The 26,259-nt window shown below is 45.0% G+C and overlaps 1 protein-coding gene across 1 annotated transcript in view; it reads right to left on the bottom strand.

The window, feature by feature from the left end:
- The window catches only part of LOC108801424 (group XV phospholipase A2-like), an 89,437-nt gene that overhangs the window by 7,084 nt on the left and 56,094 nt on the right, over positions 1–26,259 (bottom strand). Inside the window, exon 4 of the mRNA XM_018573317.1 lies at positions 18,326–18,428. Coding sequence (XP_018428819.1) covers positions 18,326–18,428 — 103 coding nt within the window. The remainder of the gene's footprint in view (positions 1–18,325; positions 18,429–26,259) is intronic.

Raw genomic sequence — 26,259 nt, 5'->3', positions numbered from 1 at the left:
ATACACATACACACACACACACACACACACACACACACACACACACACACACACACAATATTGCCAAAAGTATTGGGACACCCTTCCAAATCATTGGATTCAGGTGTTCCAACCACCTCTATGGCCACAGGTGTATAAAATCAAGAACCTAGGCATGCAGACTGCTTCTACAAACATTTGTGAAAGAATGGGTCGCTCTCAGGAGCTCATTGAATTCAAGCATGGTACCGCGATAGGTTGCCACCTGTCCATCTGTGACATTTCCTTGCTACTAAATATTCCACGGTCAACTGCTAGTGGTATTATAGCAAAGTGGAAGCAACTGGGAACAACAGAAACTCAGCCACGAAGTGGTAGGCCACTTAAAATGACAGCGCGGAGTCAGCGCATGCTGAAGCACACAGTGCGCAGAAGTCGCCAGCTGTGGGCAGAGTCAATAGCCACAAACTTCGTGTGGCCTTCAGATTGGCAAAACAACAGTGCGTAGAGAGCTTCATGGAATGGGATGCTATGGCAGCGGCATATGCGCACAAGCCGAATCCTCACAGGGCAGCGGCGCATGCGAGCAAGCTGCATTTCCACATGCCCAGGAAACCTACCATTGTGCGCAGACGCGTGCAAACCGGCAGTGCGGGGAAACTCGCGCAGCGGCCATCGCACAGGAAGTTATGCTGCATCCTGGATTGAGCTCTCCATATAAAGACAAGCTTGCCCCCGCTTCATTACTGATGGTCTTTTTAGCTTGTGTTCCCTGTGCCTACTCCTACAAAGTTTCCTGTGACCCAGCTTGCTTTTGGACTTTGTTACTTGGATTGCTGACCCCTGACTTCGGCCTGTTTCTGGATTTCGCTTATGCCTCACGATTGTGTACCCTGCTGCCCGGCTGGCTCCGACCTTTGGCTTTCCTGTCAGACAAAACGTTTTCTTTAACTCTTGGAGCTAATGGCTGCCAGCTGAACAATCCAAGGCTCTGGGGCTTCCACCACGAACATAGAAAACAAAAGGGAACTGAGCGCCACCTCCGTGTGTAAAATAGTTTATTACAATAAATAAAACAGGGGATAAAAGTACTCGCAAACAAACGTCTTCATCAGGCTTTAACAACAAACGAGAGGCCACACTGTCTGTTAACCCAACATGGTATCGCCCCGACTATGTAACACTGTAGCCTCCTGTCACATCACCGTCCGACTGCAGTCAGCCAAGATTGACGCGTTTCAGGGGCAAGCCCCCTTCATCAGAATCATCAGGATGATCCTGATGAAGGGGGCTTGCCCCTGAAAGGCGTCAATCAGGATTATTCTGATGAAGGGGGCTTGCCCCTGAAACGCGTCAATCTTGGCTGACTGCAGTCGGTGGACGGTGATGTGTGACCGGAGGCTACCGTGTTACATAGTCAGGGCGATACCATGTTGGGTTAACAGACAGTGTGGCCTCTCGTTTGTTGTTAAAGCCTGATGAAAATGTTTGTTTGTGAGTACTTTTATCCCTGGTTTTATTTATTGTAATAAACGATTACTGTTCCCTTTTGTTTTCTTTGGCTTTCCTGACCTTGCTCCAGTCTCCTGTCCCTGCCTGCAAACCTTCTGCTCAGAGGACCTCTGGACGTCTCCTGCACAGTGTCGGTTTCCATCAGTGGCACTCGTGCTCCTAGCTGCCCATCTGCTCCCTGTCCGCACCTCCAGGGACAGGAGGGACACGAGCCACAAGAGAGCCTCCTCGCCTTCCGGTCTCTTACCAGGTACGTGACAGATGCAGTGGTGTAAAGCACGCCGCCACTGGACTCTAGAGAAGTGGAGACGTGTTCTCTGGAGTGACAAATCACGCTTCTCTGTCTGGCAATCCGATGGAAGTGTCTGGGTTTGGCGGTTGCCAGGAGAACGTACTTGCCTGACTGCATTGTGCCAAGTGTAAAGTTTGGTGGAGGGGGGATTATGGTGTGGGGTTGTTTTTCAGGGGTTGGGCTTGTCCCCTTAATTCCAGTGAAGGTAACTCTTAAGGCATCAGCATACCAAGACATTTTGGACAATTTCATGCTCCCAACTTCCCAACTGTGGGAACAGTTTGGGGATGGCTCCTTCCTGTTCCAACACGACTGCGCACCAGTGCACAAAGGAAGGTCCATAAAGACATGGATGAGCGGGTTTTAGGTGGAGGAACTTGACTGGCCTGCACAGAGTCCTGGCCTCAACCCAATAGAACACCTTTGGGATGAATAAAAGCGGAGACTGTGAGCCAGGCCTTTCCGTCCCACATTGACAATTCTTCCAGAAGCGCATTTGTGAGGTCAGGTACTGACCTGACCTCACAAATGTGCTTCTGGAAGAATGGTCAAACATTCCCATAGACACACTCTTAAAGTGACATTAAAGGCTACTTCCCCCACCCAATGTTAGTGTAAGGACTTACCTTGAATCATGCCTCTTAACCTGATCATCTTCTTCTCTAGTGTAGTTTTCAGCTGTCCCTCCACCGCTGGTGTGGGTCTCCGATCCAGCGCTGACTCCTCTGTCCTCCTTCTCTGGTGTCCCACGGAGTCTGTGCAGGTGCACGCTGCTCCATAGACTTACCTTGTGTCTCTCCACGTCTCCCGACCAAACATCTGAAGTGCGCATGCGCCCTCCCCAAAAACCTTTGCGGCCGCCCGGGACTCTTCAGATGTTTCGGACGGGAGTGCGCGGCAAAGACATAGGTAAGTTTAAACCTGGTTGAAAGGGGTTTTTTTTAATTAAAGTTTTTGCATATATCTACTGCTTCCTAGCAGTAGATATATGCAAAAGCCGCTGAGGGTTTATTAACCCTTTAAACCTTGTGTACAGCCTTCCCAGAAGAGTTGAAAGCTGTTATAGCTGCAAAGGGTGGGCCAACTCAACATTGAACCCTACGGACTAAGACTGGGATGCCATTAAAGCCCATGTGCGTATAAAGGCAGGCGTCCCAATACTTTTGGCAATATTGTGTACATACACAGTGGGTATAGAAAAGAAATGACCCCCCTTTAAAATAATCACATTTTGTTGCTTTGCAGCCTGAAATGAAGACAGACACAGTTTTTGTTTTATCCAGCTGTATTTACTTAGTGCAACTTATAACATGCAAGTGAAAGATAGAACACCAACATGTCAGAAAAAAATAAAAAAGAATTAAAAAACGGAAATCAGAGTTGGAAAAAGGATCACCCTCTCGTGTCAGTATTTTGTTGAACCACCTTTTGCTTTAATCACAGCCTTTAGTCTGTTGGGATATGTCTCTACTAATTTTGCACATCTAGGAGTTTGCAATATTTGCCCACTCTTCTTCGCAGAACTGCTCAAGTTCAGTCAAATTTGATGGTGACCATTTGTGGACTGCAGTCTTCAAGTCATTCCACAGATTTTCAATGGGGTTTAAGTCTGGGCTCTGACTAGGCCTTGCCAATGACATTATCATTTTACTCCTTCAACCACTGTGTGGTCATTTTTGCTGTGTCATTGTCATGTTGGAAGGTAAACCTTCTTTGCATTGTCAACTTTCTAGCAGAGGGCAGCAGATTTTCCACGAGAATTTGACAGTATTTTGCCCCATCCATTTTTCCTTCTATCCTGACAAGTGCTCCAGTGCCTGCGGCAGGGAAACAACCCCATAACAGGATATTACAACCTCTATGCTTTACTGTGGGAATGGTGTTATTTGGATGGTGAGCTGTATTGGATTGCCGCCACACATATCGTTTGGTGTTGAGGCCAAACAATTCAATTTTTAGAATCTTCAAGGTACGTTTTGGCAAAGCTCAGTTGTGACTGCATGTGGCCTTTCTTGAGGAGTTTTTTTTTCTTGCAACCCTCCCATACAAGCCACATTTGTGGAGAATTTGTGATATTGACATCACATGCACACAATGACCACTCTGTCATAAATTCCTGTAACTGCTTCAGAGTTGCAGTAGGCCTCTTGGTAGCCCCTCTGAGCAGTTTCATACTGGCTCTTTCATCCAGTTTGGAGCGACATCCTGATCCAGGGAGGGTCTGTGTTGTACCACATACCTTCCACTTCTTAATAATAGACTTCACTGTGCTTCTAGGCATTGATAAAGCCTTTGAAATGTTTTTGTATCCATCTCCTGACCTGTGCCTGTCCACAACTTTATCCCGAAGATCTTTTGACAGTGCCTTGCCACCCATAGTTGATTGTTTGCTTCAGTTGCACTACCAGTGACTGAAATGCTCCACAAAAGCTCTTTTCCTGCTGAACTAATCAAAATGGCCACAGCGGATCAAAAGGTGGAAGTCATATGGCTTTGTATGCCATTGAAAAAGGTGATTAGCTATATCCAATTGAGTTTATAAGTCATTTTTAGGAGGGGGGTGATCCTTTTTTCAACCCAGTGATCCTGTTTTTGAATTTTTTATTTTTTTTATGGTGTTACATCTTTCACTTGGATGTTATAAGTTGCACTTAGTTTTTGTTTTATCCAGCTGTATTCACTGTGTCAGTCTTAATTTCAGGCTGCAAAGCAACAAAATGTGATTTTAAAGGGGAGTAGTTATTTTCTATACCCACTGTGTGTGGGTGTGTGTGGAAGAGTAGTGGAGGGGAGGTATGTAGGACCCAGAATCCTCCATAGTCTCTATCCACTCACACATCTTTCCTTAATTAAGTAATTAGCAGCAGCTAAATTCAGATGCTGCTGACCCAGGGAGGGAAGTAGTTGACTGGACTGCTGGGGCAGGGTGGTGAGTGAAACTTCTCAGAGGAAAAAGACTGTTTCTTTTGTTTGTTTATAGATTACTCTGCGTGGATAGCCAGGGTTGCTGTGAATGTTTAGTTAGTTCTCTAAATGAGCTAGGATTTTGTTTGTAGTTTTCAATCACCTTTTGGGTGCTGTTAAACGCCCCTCAGGGACATGCAAATAAAGAAAGACTGTTTATATACACTATTGCATGTCGGAAGCTAGTTATACCCTAGAGCACCGTGTTGTTTGGCTGGAACCCAGTGTCTTGGGTGAGTGCGGTGTCACAGGTGGTGGAGAATGCGGGCACAACACTAAATGGTCTGTGGGTGTAGCTGTTTTCGCTGAGCACGTCAGACATCTTTTCTTTGAAGCTGTCAGACATTTGCATGAGAGATGGAGGAGCTGGTGAGGGCCTTGGTGCAGGCTACTGCAGTTCAACAGGAGACTAACCGTGTGGTTGCTGCACAGGTCAACAGCATAATGGTGGTGCAGCGGGAAGACAGAGCTGCGCTTACAAATGTCCTGCAACAGATACTTCTACCGCCGTCAGTGGCCCAAACTGTGGGTAAGGAACGACGCATTAAAATAAATGACTATATGCATAAGATGACAGAGGCGGATGATGTGGAGGCCTACCTCACAACCTTCGAAAGGATTGCTCTCAGGGAAGCATGGCCAAAAGAACTGTGGGGAGGGCTGCTTGCTCCATGTCTGAGTGGGGAAGCGCAGAAAACCTATGAGGATTTGTCTCACAGCCAGGCCCAGGACTATGACACGCTAAAAAATGAAATCTTAACCCGCCTGGGAGTAACGCCGGCAATTCGTGCCCAAAGGTTCAATAAATGGACTTATGATGGGGGGAAAGCCCCAAGAGTACAGATGTATGAATTGTTGAGGCTGTCGCAGAAGTGGTTACAACCAGAGCATAACTCAGCTTCTAAAGTTGTGGAGAAAGTCGTTGTGGATCGCTATCTTAGGAGTCTGCCAACAGGACTTCGGCAGTGGGTCAGCCAGGGGGACCCAAAGGACCCAGAGCAAATGATGGGCTTGGTTGAAAGATACTTGACTGCTAAGGATCTGCACAGCACTGATGTTCAGCCCAGTTCAAAACGTCTTAATAACAAGCCAAATGAAAGAAATGGAAGAAAGGGGTCAGCAGGAGGACAGAATTCTGTACAGAGCTGGGAACAGGGTGAGAAATGGAGTCCCAGGTTTTCAACCCCAGGTCAAGGACAGATTGAAGGACAAATAAGATGCTTTAGATGTCAAGAACTGGGGCATTTTGCACGTAACTGTCCCCAGACTGAAGAACCCATGGAATGTAATATAGGAGCCAGGGACAGACGCAATACTGTACTGACCTGCAGTCAGCTGTCTGGAGTAGCTATGTTTGCTAGTTGTGTAAGGACTGTGCAGATTGAGGGTAAAAATATACAAGCTCTCATCGATTCTGGAAGTGAGGTTACATTGGTAAAAAGGGATTTGCTTAATGATGAGATGATTGATACATTGCAATCGCTTGAGGTTGTATGTGTACACGGGGACACTCACTCATACCCTACCGCAGAAGTTGACATTTTTACTGATGTTGGAATGGCTAATTGTCGTGTAGGTGCAGTACCCATTTTGCCATATGATATGGTGATAGGCAGGGACTTTCCTTACTTTCGACAAATATGGGAACAATCCCTAGAAAGTAAGGATAAGCTCCCAAGGGAAGGTCAAGGGGTAGTGGACCAAGATAATATTTTTCCTTTCTCTAATGTTAATTTGGGATCAGACAGTGGAATAGAGGTACCTCTAGTGTGTTTGGGTAACGAAGCTGAACCTCCGGAAAGTAACGAGGCCACTGTAGGAGATGTACAATTTCAGGATCTGGAGACTAGTCCAGGTAGTTTCCATGCTGCCCAGTGGGAAGACCCAAGTTTAAAAGCTGCAAGGGAAAATGCACAGATGATAGAGGATGCTATCCTAGATCCTGATAAACCTTTGTGTTTCCCTTATTTTAAGGTAAAACGTAATCTACTCTATAGAGTGGGGAAAAAGGGAATTGATTAAGTGGAGCAGTTATTAGTTCCCAGACCCCACAGAAATATTGTCCTTAAGCTGGCTCATAGTTATGTGTTAGGGGGGCACCTGGGGATTGAGAAAACCAGAGAGAGTACTTGCACGATTTTACTGGCCAGGTGTTTTTGCAGAAAGAGAGATTTTGTAAATCTTGTCCAGAATGTCAGCAAAAAGCCCCGTTTCAAGGTTTTCGCAATCCGTTAATACCATTACCTGTCATAGAAATTCCATTTGAACGCATTGCAATGGATTTAGTGTGAACATTGCCTAAGTCCGCTAGGGGGCACCAGTACATATTAGTTATACTAGATTATGCAACTCGGTACCCCGAGGCAATACCGTTACGACACACCTCTTCCAAGAATATTGCAAAGGAGTTGATGATGATGTTTACCAGGGTAGGCATCCCAAAAGAGATTCTTACAGACCAAGGAACCCCTTTTATGTCGAATGTCATGAAGGAATTGTGTAAACTTTTGAAAATCAAACAGCTCAGATCGTCAGTTTATCACCCCCAAACTGACGGGCTGGTTGAAAGATTCAATAAGACCTTAAAGTCCATGTTGCGCAAAATGATAGACAAGGATGGCAAAAACTGGGATTGTCTATTGCCATATCTTATGTTCTCGATTAGAGAAGTACCTCAGTCTTCCACCGGGTTCTCTCCTTTTGAACTGTTATACGGTAGACATCCCAGAGGTATATTGGATGTTGCTAAAGAAACCTGGGAACAGGAAAATACCCCTGTTCGCAGTGTTATCGAACATATAGCCCAAATGCAGGAGCGTATGGAAGCCATATTACCAGTTGTGAGAGAAAATATGGAGAAAGCCCTGGGTAGAACGAGAGGTGTTAACGATGAGGCAAAGCGTTTTTACGCACAAACTAATTCAGATGGATCCGGAAGTACGGATTGCAGAGACGCTAGCACCTCATCAGAAGCAAGCAGTAAAGGAGTTTGTGGGTACAAATAGAGATGTGTTCTCCCCGATCCCGGGTAAAACACAGATTGTAAAACATGACATTGTTACCGAACCAGGGAAAAGGATTAACCTGAGGCCTTACAGGATACCAGAGGCTAGAAGAGAGGCAGTTAATGCAGAAGTAAGGAAAATGTTAGAATTAGGGGTTATTGAGGTTTCACAGAGTGAGTGGAACAGTCCGATTGTTCTAGTGCCCAAACCAAATGGGGAAATACGATTCTGTAATGACTTTCGGAAATTGAATGAAATTTCAAAATTTGATGCGTACCCTATGCCTCGGATTGATGAATTAATAGAGAGACTAGGGTGTGCCAGATATTTAAGTACTCTAGACTTAACAAAAGGCTATTGGCAGGTTCCTCTGGCAGAAAGGGCAAAGGAAAAGACTGCTTTTTCTACACAAGAGGGCTTATTTCAGTATAAAGTATTACCGTTTGGGTTACACGGTGCCCCTGCGACTTTTCAGAGGATGATGGATAAAATCCTTAGGCCTCATAGAGAGTATGCAGCTGCTTACCTGGATGACGTAGTGATTCATAGTGCAGACTGGGAAACACATTTGCCTCGAGTTCAGGCGGTGATAGATTCTATCCGGACGGCTGGCCTAACTGCCAACCCTAGTAAGTGCTCTTTAGGATTGGAAGAGGCAGAATATTTGGGCTACAGTATTGGAAGAGGGTTACTTAGACCACAAAAAGGCAAAGTAGAGGCAATTTCTTGCTGGCCTCGTCCGGTAACAAAAAAATAAAGTGAGGGCATTTCTAGGTCTTGCTGGGTACTACCGTAGATTCATCCCTAACTTTGCTACAATCGCTAATCCTTTAACAGAGCTAACTAAGTCTAAAAGTTTGTTGTGGATCGCTATCTTAGGAGTCTGCCAACAGGACTTCGGCAGTGGGTCAGCCAGGGGGACCCAAAGGACCCAGAGCAAATGATGGGCTTGGTTGAAAGATACTTGACTGCTAAGGATCTGCACAGCACTGATGTTCAGCCCAGTTCAAAACGTCTTAATAACAAGCCAAATGAAAGAAATGGAAGAAAGGGGTCAGCAGGAGGACAGAATTCTGTACAGAGCTGGGAACAGGGTGAGAAATGGAGTCCCAGGTTTTCAACCCCAGGTCAAGGACAGATTGAAGGACAAATAAGATGCTTTAGATGTCAAGAACTGGGGCATTTTGCACGTAACTGTCCCCAGACTGAAGAACCCATGGAATGTAATATAGGAGCCAGGGACAGACGCAATACTGTACTGACCTGCAGTCAGCTGTCTGGAGTAGCTATGTTTGCTAGTTGTGTAAGGACTGTGCAGATTGAGGGTAAAAATATACAAGCTCTCATCGATTCTGGAAGTGAGGTTACATTGGTAAAAAGGGATTTGCTTAATGATGAGATGATTGATACATTGCAATCGCTTGAGGTTGTATGTGTACACGGGGACACTCACTCATACCCTACCGCAGAAGTTGACATTTTTACTGATGTTGGAATGGCTAATTGTCGTGTAGGTGCAGTACCCATTTTGCCATATGATATGGTGATAGGCAGGGACTTTCCTTACTTTCGACAAATATGGGAACAATCCCTAGAAAGTAAGGATAAGCTCCCAAGGGAAGGTCAAGGGGTAGTGGACCAAGATAATATTTTTCCTTTCTCTAATGTTAATTTGGGATCAGACAGTGGAATAGAGGTACCTCTAGTGTGTTTGGGTAACGAAGCTGAACCTCCGGAAAGTAACGAGGCCACTGTAGGAGATGTACAATTTCAGGATCTGGAGACTAGTCCAGGTAGTTTCCATGCTGCCCAGTGGGAAGACCCAAGTTTAAAAGCTGCAAGGGAAAATGCACAGATGATAGAGGATGCTATCCTAGATCCTGATAAACCTTTGTGTTTCCCTTATTTTAAGGTAAAACGTAATCTACTCTATAGAGTGGGGAAAAAGGGAATTGATTAAGTGGAGCAGTTATTAGTTCCCAGACCCCACAGAAATATTGTCCTTAAGCTGGCTCATAGTTATGTGTTAGGGGGGCACCTGGGGATTGAGAAAACCAGAGAGAGTACTTGCACGATTTTACTGGCCAGGTGTTTTTGCAGAAAGAGAGATTTTGTAAATCTTGTCCAGAATGTCAGCAAAAAGCCCCGTTTCAAGGTTTTCGCAATCCGTTAATACCATTACCTGTCATAGAAATTCCATTTGAACGCATTGCAATGGATTTAGTGTGAACATTGCCTAAGTCCGCTAGGGGGCACCAGTACATATTAGTTATACTAGATTATGCAACTCGGTACCCCGAGGCAATACCGTTACGACACACCTCTTCCAAGAATATTGCAAAGGAGTTGATGATGATGTTTACCAGGGTAGGCATCCCAAAAGAGATTCTTACAGACCAAGGAACCCCTTTTATGTCGAATGTCATGAAGGAATTGTGTAAACTTTTGAAAATCAAACAGCTCAGATCGTCAGTTTATCACCCCCAAACTGACGGGCTGGTTGAAAGATTCAATAAGACCTTAAAGTCCATGTTGCGCAAAATGATAGACAAGGATGGCAAAAACTGGGATTGTCTATTGCCATATCTTATGTTCTCGATTAGAGAAGTACCTCAGTCTTCCACCGGGTTCTCTCCTTTTGAACTGTTATACGGTAGACATCCCAGAGGTATATTGGATGTTGCTAAAGAAACCTGGGAACAGGAAAATACCCCTGTTCGCAGTGTTATCGAACATATAGCCCAAATGCAGGAGTGTATGGAAGCCATATTACCAGTTGTGAGAGAAAATATGGAGAAAGCCCTGGGTAGAACGAGAGGTGTTAACGATGAGGCAAAGCGTTTTTACGCACAAACTAATTCAGATGGATCCGTAAGTACGGATTGCAGAGACGCTAGCACCTCATCAGAAGCAAGCAGTAAAGGAGTTTGTGGGTACAAATAGAGATGTGTTCTCCCCGATCCCGGGTAAAACACAGATTGTAAAACATGACATTGTTACCGAACCAGGGAAAAGGATTAACCTGAGGCCTTACAGGATACCAGAGGCTAGAAGAGAGGCAGTTAATGCAGAAGTAAGGAAAATGTTAGAATTAGGGGTTATTGAGGTTTCACAGAGTGAGTGGAACAGTCCGATTGTTCTAGTGCCCAAACCAAATGGGGAAATACGATTCTGTAATGACTTTCGGAAATTGAATGAAATTTCAAAATTTGATGCGTACCCTATGCCTCGGATTGATGAATTAATAGAGAGACTAGGGTGTGCCAGATATTTAAGTACTCTAGACTTAACAAAAGGCTATTGGCAGGTTCCTCTGGCAGAAAGGGCAAAGGAAAAGACTGCTTTTTCTACACAAGAGGGCTTATTTCAGTATAAAGTATTACCGTTTGGGTTACACGGTGCCCCTGCGACTTTTCAGAGGATGATGGATAAAATCCTTAGGCCTCATAGAGAGTATGCAGCTGCTTACCTGGATGACGTAGTGATTCATAGTGCAGACTGGGAAACACATTTGCCTCGAGTTCAGGCGGTGATAGATTCTATCCGGACGGCTGGCCTAACTGCCAACCCTAGTAAGTGCTCTTTAGGATTGGAAGAGGCAGAATATTTGGGCTACAGTATTGGAAGAGGGTTACTTAGACCACAAAAAGGCAAAGTAGAGGCAATTTCTTGCTGGCCTCGTCCGGTAACAAAAAAATAAAGTGAGGGCATTTCTAGGTCTTGCTGGGTACTACCGTAGATTCATCCCTAACTTTGCTACAATCGCTAATCCTTTAACAGAGCTAACTAAGTCTAAAAGTTCAGTGATGATAAAGTGGAACCCTGAGGCAGAGCTGGCCTTTAATACCTTAAAGATGGCGTTATGTGATGACCCAGTCTTGGTCACCCCCGATTTCACAAAAGAATTTTATAATTTCAAATGTTATTGACACAGTGGATCCAACATTTATCCTGTTGACTTTCCCTGCCTGCCAATGCAACGCTTTAGTCATGACCAGCTGCATGTTGAATCAAAAAATACACAGTTTCTCATCATCATCATATTATTTATAGAGCTCTTAGGTGTACTACTAATCACCATTATGGTTGTAAGTAAACAAGTTGGGATTCTGTCACACAGCCTGCAGGAATTTAACTCCTCATTAAAATGATGTTAAAGCAATTGTCACTAATCTGCATGTCTAAATAAAAGACCTCTCCATAGGGAAGTTCGGGGATACCTACCTCTCCTGTTGTCTATGCTGCTAAAGGCCAATGCATTGAAGCGAAATCAGTGCCAAAATGTTTTCAGAAACTGACATTTCCAGAAGTGTTAATCCACCGTTCCCCTGCTCCACTGAGGGTTCCTTTTGCCAACTTCCATGTCACTACAGCCCTGTAAGTGTTGGTTTCTGAAGAAACTTATGGAAAGATTATTTTTCAATGGCGTGGTGTTTAGCGGTGTAAGCAGTGGGAGGGGTATTCCCTCCATATTTTTTTTTTTTTTAGTAGATCATAGGAGACCACTAGGTTATGCAGCTACTTGCAGGTGACTGGACACTGGCAAATCAATCAAAGCTGCAGGACAGCCCTTCATAATTCCTCCCACTCCCAATCTGCCCCAGTTTTGTAACGAGTAGTCCTGTGTTTTTCATTGTACATCACAGGACACAGGGAGTAAATTCTTAGACCGTTCAAAAGCAGTTCCAGCAGAGAGGCAGCAAACAACAGCTAACAGGCCCAAGGAAACAACAACCCAACAGGAAACAGAACAAGAACTAGAACAGAGGCGTACCCAAGAATTATAGGGTCACCTTCCACTTAAAAATGGCATCAGCAGGAGGCGTAAACATCTACCTGGTAGGACTTGATGAAAGTGTGCGCTGATGGCCAGGTTGCAGCTTTACAAATTCAGGATATAGACGTGTGGCGGTGGAAATCCAAAGAAGGGCTAAAACTTCTAGTGGAGTGTGCCGTGACTGGAAAAGAAGGTAATTTCCTAGGAGATCCTAGGCCTGTGAGTTGGTCTGACGAATTCATCAAGCAATGGTAGAGTGTTAAGTCAGTTGTCCAAAATGAAATCCTCAGGGATAACAAATGGAGTCAGACTTGCAAATAGCAGAAGGTGAGGAAAGGTAAACTCTGTAGGGAAATGTATTTAGGATGTTTTGGAGAAGTCAAAAGGTTAGTAATATAATGTTCTACTTAAGGTGGAAGACAGAGACCACAGGAAGAAAGGAGGCACTAGGACTTAACACAACTTTATGTCCACCAGGAGTTTGAATACCTTCATATACCAGGATTTTCTGGGCAAGTAGGATCACTGGGATGCCTTCGGTTTTGATCCGTGAAGGAAGCAAGGCAAGAGCTTTGGAGGAGGGAAGACCTAGAGCAGTTTGAACCGATCCCACCGAGTCACCAATGCATCCACCACAATTGCTAGAGGATCACTGGTCCTGGTGAAAAACCTGTCCAGCTTGATGTTGAACATAGATGCCAGGAGATCTCTGACCAGCCTCCTTCACCCGTGACAAAGTTCTTGAAACACATCCAGATGAAGGGACCACTCCTCAGGATCAAGACACGGATGACTGAGGTAGTCTGCCTGACAACTTTCCATGTCTGAATGTGTACAGTGGACAGGGCTGGAACATGAAGTTCTTCCCAAGCCAAAATCGGGCTGGCTTTTCTTGCAGCCACACGACTTCTGGTGCCTCCTTGATGACGGATGTAAAGCTTGGCCATGATGTTGTCTGACTGAATTCTTGCTAGATAACCCTGCAATTGGGGGGTCCAGCGTTGAAGTGACAACAACATTACTCTGAGCTCCAGGATGTTTATTGGGAGCCACAATTACTCAGATGACAAAGTCCCTCAGACCCACAGGCTGGCATCCGCCGTGAGTCCAAGGCATCTTAAGGAAGGACTTCTAAGGCATCTTAAGGAAGGACTTCGTTGATTCCAGTTCCAGACAGGTTATCCGTCACGCCTGAGCAAGATTCATCAGATGGGAATGATCTAGGGATCGAACCCTTTCCTACTTAACTAGGATGTTAAGTTGCAATGACCTGGAGTGGAACTGAGCATAGGAACTGTCTCAAAAGAGGCTACCACCAGGCCCAGAACACTAATGCAAAAACATGTAGATGCTTCCTAGACCACAGGGTCCAAATGTGGGAGCGCACAGTCAGCAAATCCTCCTGCGGCAAGAAGACCCTGGACAGGGTTGTCTCCAAGACCAGGCCTAGGTTCTCCAAGCATTGGGAAGATTCAAGCACGGATTTCTGCACATTCAAAATAAATCTAAAGCTTTGTAAGGGCTGGTGCGGACTGCTCCTTGCATGCACAAAATGCCAAGATAGGGGCCAGCTCCTTTGTTAACACCCTTAGTGCCATGGATAAAATGAAGGGAAGAGCGACAATTGGGAATGCTGGATTCCCACAACAAAATGCAAGAAGCGATGGCAGGCAGGGAAGGCGAGAAGGTGCTCAGTGTCTAGGCAATGTAGGCAGCAGTAAGGGAAAGATGTTTACCTCTACATGCAGAATGCCTTCTTTACAGTAAGAGCTGAATGTGTTTCCAAATGCAAAAATTATAACTGGCTACTAATATTAGAAGTAATTGCACTATAGGATGTTAATCCAGAAAAAAATGCAATTGCCTTAGTGAATCAGGAAGGAATTTTCCCCTATTGAAAATCCGTCCATGCTTTATAGCGTCCATTGCCTTCGCCTTTATGAAGCTGTGGGTTAATTGGCTCTGGTGATGCAGGTTTTTAATTTATTTATTTGTGTCTTTTGGTTGAATTTGATAGACCTATATCTTTTTTTAACCTAAATATGCAATTCTGTTAAAAGAATTTACATTTTGCCTTGGAAAAAAAATAATTCAATTTGGGCTGATAAGACACTACATCTGACAGTTATGGATTGAATGTTAAAGGGTATTTTCCACTTTTGCAACCATCTCTATATATTTGTTATGTGTTCCTATTCACACAATCCTTTGTTAGGACACACAGCCCTGCTCATCAAGTTTACAAGTGACAATAAAAATCTACCAGCACAGTACAGACAGGTTAATTATGTGAAACAAAATTCCCCCTAACCTCCCACAGAGTGAGAACCAAGCAAGATTTTTCAGTCCTCTAGTTTGCAGAAACATAATGGAAAAAAGGTAAGCTACAATTTTTTAATTTTAAAGTTATGTTATGTGAATGAAAACATGTACAAATGTAAAGTATGCGTTATCTAAATTTAGTTGCAAAAGTGAAAATACACTTTAATCTGCAACAGGTCTCCATCCTTTGAGACGTCTGAGGGCTGGTTTACACCAAGTGCGGAGCAGATGCAGAGCAGAGCAGTTACAGAACGCATAAAAAATGCATCCAATGTAGTCCAATGGTATTTTTAAACTGCAGCATGTCCTATTTTTTCTGCTCTGAAATGCACCAAAATGCATGCAAACGCCCTGGAACGCACTGAACGACTTTTTTTTTTGAATAACTTTTTATTTTATTTTTTTCATACATACAAGGTAAGGTTTACAATATACAGTAAATTGCATCAGGTGGACAGTAATAAGAAATTCACAGAGGGTGCATACAGATTGATCAGGGCCATCCCACTTGGCAACACTCACATTTGCATTTGTATTTGCATTTGATAAGATCAGTTAGACATCATTATTATGGGCCATTTAGACCATTAGTAAGTATGCATGAATAGGTTCAATTCTTGAGCATGGGTTGCAATAGATATATCCTGTGAGATAAGCCACTCTGCGTTCCTTTCCTATAAACAGTTATGCTGTCCAAATTGTGCATATCTAAAATCAAGCCTATCTTAGTATTTAAACTTAATGTGAATACATGTCATTCATATGAAAACATGTACAAACCCATTACCGGTTTCAGACGTAAGTATACTCAAGCGTAAACCCCTACCAACATAAAACTGAAGAAGCGCCAGCCCTTTTTTTTTTTAAATGGCCTGGAATGCGGCAAAAACCTCATGCAGATCCAGGGGTGTGGACATTTTTGAACAAACTACTCGTCCAAGGACTAAAGCGGGGGCCGAATCTACTTGTCCTGATACAAAAAAAATTATTTTAACCAAAACCGTATTTAGCAGTGCTAAGAAGCGCTTCTCATTGATCAGTGCGGTCAGGTGACCGCGTTGACCAACGAGTGCTTGCAACTTGCGAGTGAAATTCAGAATACATGGAACAGGTACAGATAGTACACCCATACTGGTGGACAGGAAGGACCGTTCGCCGAAAGGTAAGTATAGTGGGAGAGAGATTTGTGTGGGTAATTCCATTTTCCCAAATTACTTGGGAAAGTGAATTTACCCTTTAGGGTTGGTGCAGACTTGGGGATTCCAGGGACGTGCGATCGTGTGTGGTTGCATCCGCATGTATGGGGTTACATCTGCGTGGCAATCGCTGAAAAAAAGCTAGATGTACCTATTTTCACGACATGCACCGCGCAGTGTTTTCAACCGTGATCGCCCAGGCAGTATTGCGGAAGGAAAATAATAGTACTGACAGCATGATCGGCTGTGGTGTGCGATTCCGTGACCACCCAGCCACCCGCTTGGTTTCGTGCACGATAACCGGGCAGTCACGGATCGCACACCACTGCCGATTGTGCTGTCAGTGCCATTATGTTCTAATGGCACCCCAGGTCGTGCCTGGCAGATTGCGCGTTTTCCTGCTGCAGTATCGCCTAGCCCGTGTGGTTGCACCCGATCGCAGTTGAAAGCACTGCGCGTTTATAAGGTAAGGTTTACAATATACAGTAAATTGCATCAGGTGGACAGTAATAAGAAATTCACAGAGGGTGCATACAGATTGATCAGGGCCATCCCACTTGGCAACACTCACATTTGCATTTGTATTTGCATTTGATAAGATCAGTTAGACATCATTATTATGGGCCATTTAGACCATTAGTAAGTATGCATGAATAGGTTCAATTCTTGAGCATGGGTTGCAATAGATATATCCTGTGAGATAAGCCACTATGCGTTCCTTTCCTATAAACAGTTATGCTGTCCAAATTGTGCATATCTAAAATCAAGCCTATCTTAGTATTTAAACTTAATGTGAATACATGTCATTCATATGAAAACATGTACAAACCCATTACCGGTTTCAGACGTAAGTATACTCAAGCGTAAACCCCTACCAACATAAAACTGAAGAAGCGCCAGCCCTTTTTTTTTTTAAATGGCCTGGAATGCGGCAAAAACCTCATGCAGATCCAGGGGTGTGGACATTTTTGAACAAACTACTCGTCCAAGGACTAAAGCGGGGGCCGAATCTACTTGTCCTGATACAAAAAAAATTATTTTAACCAAAACCGTATTTAGCAGTGCTAAGAAGCGCTTCTCATTGATCAGTGCGGTCAGGTGACCGCGTTGACCAACGAGTGCTTGCAACTTGCGAGTGAAATTCAGAATACATGGAACAGGTACAGATAGTACACCCATACTGGTGGACAGGAAGGACCGTTCGCCGAAAGGTAAGTATAGTGGGAGAGAGATTTGTGTGGGTAATTCCATTTTCCCAAATTACTTGGGAAAGTGAATTTACCCTTTAGGGTTGGTGCAGACTTGGGGATTCCAGGGACGTGCGATCGTGTGTGGTTGCATCCGCATGTATGGGGTTACATCTGCGTGGCAATCGCTGAAAAAAAGCTAGATGTACCTATTTTCACGACATGCACCGCGCAGTGTTTTCAACCGTGATCGCCCAGGCAGTATTGCGGAAGGAAAATAATAGTACTGACAGCATGATCGGCTGTGGTGTGCGATTCCGTGACCACCCAGCCACCCGCTTGGTTTCGTGCACGATAACCGGGCAGTCACGGATCGCACACCACTGCCGATTGTGCTGTCAGTGCCATTATTTTCTAATGGCACCCCAGGTCGTGCCTGGCAGATTGCGCGTTTTCCTGCTGCAGTATCGCCTAGCCCGTGTGGTTGCACCCGATCGCAGTTGAAAGCACTGCGCGTTTATTTGCATGCAGATGGGGCAGCGGGGGTGGTTTTCATTTTTTTCAATTTTTATTTACTTTGTAACATTTGTTTTATTATTTTTACTTTATCGCCTTTTTATTTTTTACATTTTTATTTAGTTACATTTTTTATTATTATTTTTAACTTTTTTTTTAACTAACTTTTTTTTAAACTTAACTGTATTGCTATCACACAGGGGTTAACAAGCCCCCCTGTGTGATAGCATTTGGAGGTGACAGGTACTGTTTATTGAACCTGTCACCTCCAACACAGGAGTTCTAGCATGCCCTGCTACTTGTCCGTAGCAGGGCTAAAACAGTGAAAAAAACACTTGCCCGGCGCCGGGAACTACATGTTCCGGGCGATACGAATTCCACACCCCTGAGATCTGGTCTGCATTTGGTTTGAACAAGCCCCAATTATCATAGCATTGATATGTAATTCATAAAATGCCAAATTATTTTTGTAAGAAGTAGTTGCATTTTGGCCAAGCAAAACATGAAAGAAAACAAAAAAAAAGTCACGAATGTCAAGGTCTTTTACTTTAGGTGTAACATTAACAAAAACAAACTTACTTGGAGCTTTTCGCCAGTCATAAGGAGCACCTCTTATATCTGCATCACGCGTGTAGCCCCAATCAACCATACTCTGAACAAGTGTGTAGAAATATATACCTAAAAAATAGAGTTGCAGGGAATGTGGATTAAAAGAAAACCTGTACTTAAAGCAGAACTCTGGGCAATTTTTTTGTTAACTTTGGGTGGAAAAAAAAAAAAAAAAAAAAAAAAGAAGGCCAGCTGCCTGCTACTCCAGTCCGTGAAGCCTGTCTCCTCTAGCCATGGTATGTCCCTTAGAGTCATCACATCCTATTCACTGTGCATAAAACACGAGGACTCAAGGATTGTTAGACCCCCTGCAGCAGAGGGAGAGAGAGAGTATCTAGGGACCCATCTAAGAGCAAGCCAGCTGAGGATTTGGGGAGGAGTATAAACTTTTTTTATACCTAGACAAAAATTAGCACTTAACCCTTGCAGTGCGGAGGTAGCCCTACTGCAAGAGTTAATAAAAAATAGTTTTGGAGCTCTGCTTTAAAGAAACATGTTAGCTGCCACTCTAACTTTCTTCTAAGAAAACTAATAACCTGGCTGTCTTTGCCTTCAGTGCTTTGAGCCATGGACCCAGAAAAGTCAGTGTATTTAATGCAATGGATCAGCACGAAAGTCGGACAACTATGTTTTTCAGAAAGAGCGGTCAACAATGGCAGCCCCTATATTCTCTCAGTACAGATGTATTTATTCATAATTTATTAGGAAACAAAATACTAAAACATTATTACCAAATATGTGCCATTCATCCTCATCTCCTAAATAAAACACTTGCCAAAATGCCCTATGCCAAACTAATGACTAATATTGGTGACTTCTCCATGTTACAAGCATCAACTCAGTCAAAAGGCTATTTTCACCTTTAGGGACCATTCACACCAGAATGATGAACGGGTTCCATGCGTTTAGCTCACGTTATCGCACAACGCGGTGTAGTGCACCTTGCAGTGGGTGGGCATTGCATGTTGCTGTGCATTGAAAAAAGTATTGCATGCATAATATTTTTCACTTCATGAAAAATAGCGCAATGCACACCCACTGGGAGGGATATTGAGGTGCTATTAGGAAAGAATGGCAATACAACGCAGCAGTGCACCTAGCGTATGGTGCACGGTGATGTGCGATAGCGTGCGCTAAATGCACAGATACCGCACCGTTAGCGCAACACTCTAGTGTGAGCCTGCTCTTACAATGCTCCCAAAACACATTTGCCTTTTAAGATTCCCTGAAAAATGCATTAGGTCAGATTTATGTGGCTGCAGATTTAATAAAGATTGACGGTACACATTCAAAATTCGAAAAGAAATCAGGGTATTATAGGTAATTTGTTAAACGTATACTATCCCGTATACGTTTAACAAATTACCTATAATACACCGATTTCTCATGCTGCACGAGTATGTATACAAGTATAGCATCAGAAATATGTCAAGAAGCTCATCCATTTCTTGAGCAATGAGACCTTGAGTGCCATCTACAGAAAAGTTGGAAAAGGGCACAAATCACCCATTCTAAAGAATCAGTTGACAAAGAAGAATAATGTAACAACTCCTGCTGACAAATGCACAAATGTTTTGTTTTTTTCTAATGGTGTATCTGGACATGCAACTAGGATATTGCAGCAACCTCTATGTTCTAACAACTGATTGCATTAGCAGAACCTCCTTAAAAAGTGCTTCATCTTAGCAGCAGTTAGTAAATTCACAATTTGGCCTGGCATGTTGGTTGGTATTCAGTTAGGATTTTGAAATATGTCAGATGGATAGGCTAATTTCATACATGTTTTATTTGCAGAGTTTACATTCAAAGTTGGCTTTTTCAGTTTCAAGGCTCAATTTAGGCATATTCGCGATTCGCGGTAAAAACGCGCATTTCCGAGGGCTACTTGGCTGTATCCCAATGGAAACGCACGACAAAAACGCCGCAAAGAAGCTCATGTACCTTTTTAGGCGTAGGCCGTTTTGTAGCGTGTTCAGACGGGCTGAAATACGGCAAGGTGTGAACCATACCCATAGAAAACAATGGGATTTTCATATTTGAGCGTTTTGTAGAGCGTTCCTAGAGTGTTGAACGCGCTACAAAACGTACAGGTGTGAACCAGGCCTAAGTGTCTTTTATCTGAGTTCCCATCATTCTTTAACTTCGCCAAAAGTTTAGGGTAGTTGTCTGTCTAGTGACTAACAAGATAAAGGTAACCAATTTTTCTTTCATGCCTAGGTACGGTGGGATTTTTTTTTTCCAACAGAGCTTCTAATAAGTTTCTAACTAGGCTTCAATGAAAAATTATGGGAATAAGATAGTAGAGGCTTCCTGGGCTTTGAGGCATTCCCACCAAATATGGAACATAAATCTCTGTGAGTCCCTAAAGTTACATAGGGAGGCAGTGGGTGTGTATTTTGCAGTTCTGTCAGAAGTTAGACATTATTGGATTAAAATGGCATTAAAAAGTCACCCTCCCCCCCCATTGTAATTCCACTTTTAATACTTAGCTTATGTGATGCCTCTTGCTGCGATCATCTTCTTTCTACCCGCCCACCAGCGCCAGTCTCTGATCAAGCGCAGAGTTCGGTGTCCCACGGAGTCTGTCCGCTGTGCACGCTCCCGGCTGCGTGCATTCACTGACAGTACAGAAACAGGAACCATACCGCACTCCTTACCGGATTCCCACTTGATGAAGATGGGTGCTCGAAATGACTGCGGATGGTACCGCCACACATGAATAGAAAAATGTCACCAGCACACCATACGTTGAAAAAGCAAAATATTTTATTGCCAATAGCTGTATCTCATTGGCAAGCGCTTTCGGGGCCTCGCAGGGTCCCCTTCATCAGGCTTAGAGATAACAGTGAAGTGTCAAGGGCATTCCAATTGATAGACTACCCTACTCATTGTGGTGTACTGCCTTTAATCCACAACAATGGGGGATAGAGGTGTATAGGGATTCTACATCTATCCCGACCATAAATCTTCATTTTATTAAGTTTTCGAAGTACGTCTCCTGTATCCTTTATGTAAGAGGGTAGTTTGAAAAACAGATCCTTGAGGAGGGTATCCAGATACTTTCCCAGGTTCTCCAATGGGCCGCCTACAGCTGATACTATGGGTCTACCTGGGGGGTTAGATTTATTTTTATGTATATATACTCGAGTATAAGCCGTCCCGAATATAAGTCAGATGACCCCGCTCGGAGCGCCGCCCACCGGAGCAGCAGTGACGCGACGCTCGGCGAGGTAAGTAAGAAGAAACCTGACCAGCTCGAGACGCTGACTCGAGTATAAGCCGAGGGGGGGACTTTTCAGCAAAAAAAATGGGCTGAAAAACTCGGCTTATACTAGAGTATATACGGTATCTTTGGTATGATATAAAAAGTGGGGATATTGTATTCCTTAGTTTTTTGAAATTTAAATTCCTTAGTAGACAAAAGTTCCACCTCTTTTGTTAAATCCAGCTTAAAATTGAATTCAAATATCAATTCTTGAAAAGGGGAACTGTCTAATTTCTCATATGTTTGTTTATCAGAGAGCAAGCGCTTGACCTCTAACGTACATGACCTCTGATGATAAAACAACATTGCCACCCTTATGGCTCATCTTAATGATTAGGCCAGGTTTTTCCTGAAAATTCCCGTAGGGCCCTGCTTTTTGATTTTGAAAGATTATTCTCTCCCTTCACCCACCAATTGGTCAGTTTAAGGTCCCTATGTACCAGGTCCTTGAAGAGGCTTAGGTTTCGATTATTGGCAAGAGTTGGCATTGTCTGGGATTTATTACGTAGTTGGGTCATTCTTATCTCCATGGGGGGTTCGGTTGGTTTATTCTCCTCCTCTAGATTTTCTTCCAGTAAGGCATTCAGATCCTCAAGGGACTGTTTGTTCATATCAGTCACCGAGGTATTTGCCTGTTCAATCAGTAAAACTTCCTTATTAGTGTGTAAATATCTCAGATATACCTTTCTCATATATAGATTTAGGTCCTTGAAGATCGTGAAGTCATCCATTCCCTCCACAGGGTAAAAGGATAAACCCCTCTGATATGATGCTGATATGATCTATTCCCAGCAGGAAATCGGTCAAATTAATGACCTCATTCCCTTCCTTTTCCCCATCTCTCCCTGTGGGGGATCTGGGTTTAGTTCTGTCTTCCTCTCAATCTGGTAGTGACCCCCTCTTCCCTGACAATCTTCATGTCTTTCTGGGTATTCTCTCCCTCGTCTAAAAAACTAACCGACCTCCTTAGTGCTTCATTCTCACTTTCACTGGATGGTCTTTCCCCTCCAACTCTCTCCTTACTTTTGTAGAATCTCACTCTCCATTGGCTCCGCCCCCCTCCGCTGTATTAGGTCAAAAATCTGACCTTTCTCCCAGTCATCCATGTCCCGCTGGAATTTAGATTGTTTAGTGGATCGTAAATTCCTTTGGGTCATTTCCACTTCCTTCTTTAAAAACTCATTTTGGGGGGCGTGGCCGGGACGTGAAGCAGCACGGATGTGACTGAGGGAGCTCCGCCGCTGCACTGACCTTTATCCGGTATCCATCCTGTAGATTCGGCTCCTGTCATACTCACCTAAGCTCCGGTGGATGTCTGGAGCAGGGGGAGATGCCATCTAGGTCCGGTAAGAGAGGCAACGGTCCCAAAGGAGGCTGGAGACGATCACAGCGGGCGGCCTGGTGTCCCGCAGCCGCCATCTTGCCCAGGTCCCCTGCTTCCTGTGAGTGCACACGCCGGTCTCTGAGCATGGAGGGGGACGCTGCTGGCGCTGCTGAAGCGGCGCTGGCCCCTCCGGAGCAGCCTGTCTCCTCACCAACAGCAAATAAAGAGAGGACTGAGACGACCACCATCCTGGAGGCCCTGGAGGGCTGTAAAACAGCCCTCACGGCAAAAATTGACCATCTGGCGGTGGAGTGCACCCTGATCAGACATGATCTGGAGAAAATAAGGGGCAGGCTATCCCATGCAGAAGCGTGGGTGTCGAGGGTGGAAGACTCAGTCCAGGAGCATGCTACTGCCATACAAGATCTGCAACGTACAGTGAAGACGCTGGCGGCAAAGGTAGATGACTCAGAAAACAGAATGAGGCGCAATAATGTGCGAATAGTGGGCCTGCCTGAGGGAGCGGAGGGCCAGAGGCCTGCTCAATTCGCGGAGGCCTTCTTTAAATCGGTGCTGGCCCTGGAGGAACTGCCCCCCACCTTTGTGGTGGAGCTGGCGCACAGGGTTCCAACTGGGAGGCCTGTCCCTGGAGCACCACCACAACCTTTTTTGGCGCGCCTTCTCAACTACAGGGACCGGGACAGGATACTGGCGGCAGCCAGGACGTGCCCGGACATTCGCCATGACAATGCTTCCGTTCACTTATTTCCTGATTTCTCAGGGGAGATTCAGAAGCGGAGGAGAACCTTTTGTGGAGGTGAGACGCCGGCTCAGAGAGAAGGGCATCCAATATAACATGCTGTACCCGAGCAGACTTCGGGTTCCCCACTCTGGCACAGTCCACATGTTTGATTCGCCTGGATCCGCCGCTGAATGGTTGGATGCGCTGGGTTAAGTTCCTTCCAGCAGTTGTCTCCGGTTAATACCTACAATATCTGGCTTGCAAGTGGGACCTATGGAATATCCGGAGCTTGGCTCGGCCTGCTGAACCAATCCTGCACAGTTTGCCTGGCAGATGGGCCTATTGCATGGAGAGAGATGACAAATGGCCCTGGGCTACCTGTTTATCCTCTTGGACTACCTTACCTACGGGCCTGCAGTTATACTGTTGTTTTCTCCTTGGTTCCGGTTGTGCCAGTATTTTTTTTATTTTTTTGCTTTTATCCAGTTATTTTTTCCTTTTCTCTTCTTCACTATGACGGATCGGATTCTGCCCTGCCCGATGGGGGCGGAGTGTAGTCAACGACAGCGAACTCTGCAGAACATGGGGATGGTGGGTATGACTTGGATGCACTATCCCAGGTACAATATGCTAGACCTAGAGGGGTCTTATCCGGTTTCTACGGCTTATCCTACAGTGTAGGGGTGACGGCTCGCTCCCACAACAGCTGAACACCTACGAATTTTTGATTTTGTTTTTTCTTTTGGTTCAATTTTTCATAGCTGCTGAACACTTGTTCATGTCCCTTGGATACACCCCTTAGCTTAGGTGGGGTATCCCTGACTGTTTTTTGGGGGTTTTGGGTCTGAACTTCTCTGGACTATGTTTGTGTTAAGTTTAATATGTTCACCAGGGAAGAGGGAGTTTGGGGTTGAATTTTGGGTCAGGAGGGTGGTGTGTCACCCTGGTTCTCACTCGCGCCCTGCGGGGGAGGGGCACTCAGTCATGTATGTTGAAAGATGTGATGGGGTTGGATGACATTAAAGTGCTATCCTGGAATGTACACGGTCTCAATAACAAATTTAAGAGATCCATGCTATGTAATTATTTGAAGCAGCTAAACCCACATATAGTGATGCTACAGGAGACACATTTAGATGGTAGCAAAGTATTAGTGCTGCGACGCCCCTGGATACAGAGGATGGTTCATGCGACATATTCCACGTACTCTCGGGGCACCTCGATACTCATTAATAGATCACTTCCATGTACTGTACTGCATACCATCACTGACCCTGGTGGGAGGTTTGCAATAGTGGTGCTTGATATCCAAGCGACACAACTGGCAGTGGTCAGTGTGTATATACCTCCGCCATTTCATGTGCAGATTTTGTATACCATCCTGGACAAACTTGCTCCCTACCTCCCGCTGCCAGTTCTCATTTCCGGGGATTTTAACAATATCCTGGACTCCACTCTGGACTCCTCCAATCCAGCAAGGCCTCCGGGTACTGAATTAAGGGCATGGGCTGAGACTGCTCTGATGGAGGAGGTGTGGAGGTGGAAGCACCCCGGTATCAGAACATACTCCCATCTGTCCCATGTCCATGGATCCTCTGCCCGGATAGATATGGCGTTTGGTAACCAGGCCATGTTGGGTAGGGTATCCGGGGCTACATACTTACCTGGTGGTCTGTCAGATCATGTCCCTCTATCCCTTACTTTTTCGGTGCCCGGTGGCAGGAAGTCTGGAAGCTCTCACCTGAGTGTCTGCGGGAGGAGGGAGTGGCGGCATGGGTATCCCCGGCCATGCTGACCTATTGGCCCGTTAATGCAGGCACTGCGTCAGCACCGGTGGTTTGGGACACCTTTAAAGCTACTACCAGGGGCGAATATATTTCTGGTATCAAGGCAGCGCGCAGGGAGCACAGTGCTGCCCTTACATTGCTCCAGGACGAGGAGGCAATATGTGCAGCGGCATATGCAGACTCCCCTAGTGAATCCTCAGTGGCCGCACTCAAGAAGGCTAGGCGTGCCATAAATTTACACCATGTGGGGCTGACGCAGTGCTCCTGGCGGCTGTCCAGGGAAAATCTGTTCGAAAAGGGGGACAAAAACGGTAAATTATTGGCAATGTTGGTAACGGAGCAGAGGGCGCTAACGAACATTCCTGCCATTCTGAATTCCACAGGGACGAGGGTTACAGACCCCCCGCTTATACTAAAGGAGTTCCACTCCTACTACAAGGATCTGTACTCCCGTATTCCTGAATATGACCTGGGAGCCTTGCAGGACGTGCTGGGTGGGCTCATCATCCCACAATTGACAGGTGAGGACAGGGATTTCCTGGATAGGCCTATTACTCTGAAGGAGGTGCAGCGGGCAGTGGCCTCATTCCCTAATGGCAAGTCACCTGGGCCGGACGGCTTTCCGGCTGAATGGTATAAGATGTATGTAGACTCTATTGGACCCAGGCTTAGGGACCTTTATGTGGATTGCCTGGAGGTGGGGGTTCTGCCCGACTCCTTCAGGGATGCACATGTGGTGCTGCTTCCAAAACCGGGGAAAGACCCCTTATTGTGCTCATCAT

Source organism: Nanorana parkeri, unplaced genomic scaffold (assembly GCF_000935625.1).
Source record: "Nanorana parkeri isolate BGI_ZX_2015 unplaced genomic scaffold, ASM93562v1 scaffold2331, whole genome shotgun sequence".
Classification (NCBI taxonomy): domain Eukaryota; kingdom Metazoa; phylum Chordata; class Amphibia; order Anura; family Dicroglossidae; genus Nanorana; species Nanorana parkeri.
The sequence above is the reverse complement of the archived record's forward strand: the minus strand, read 5'-3'. Positions and strand labels throughout refer to the sequence as shown.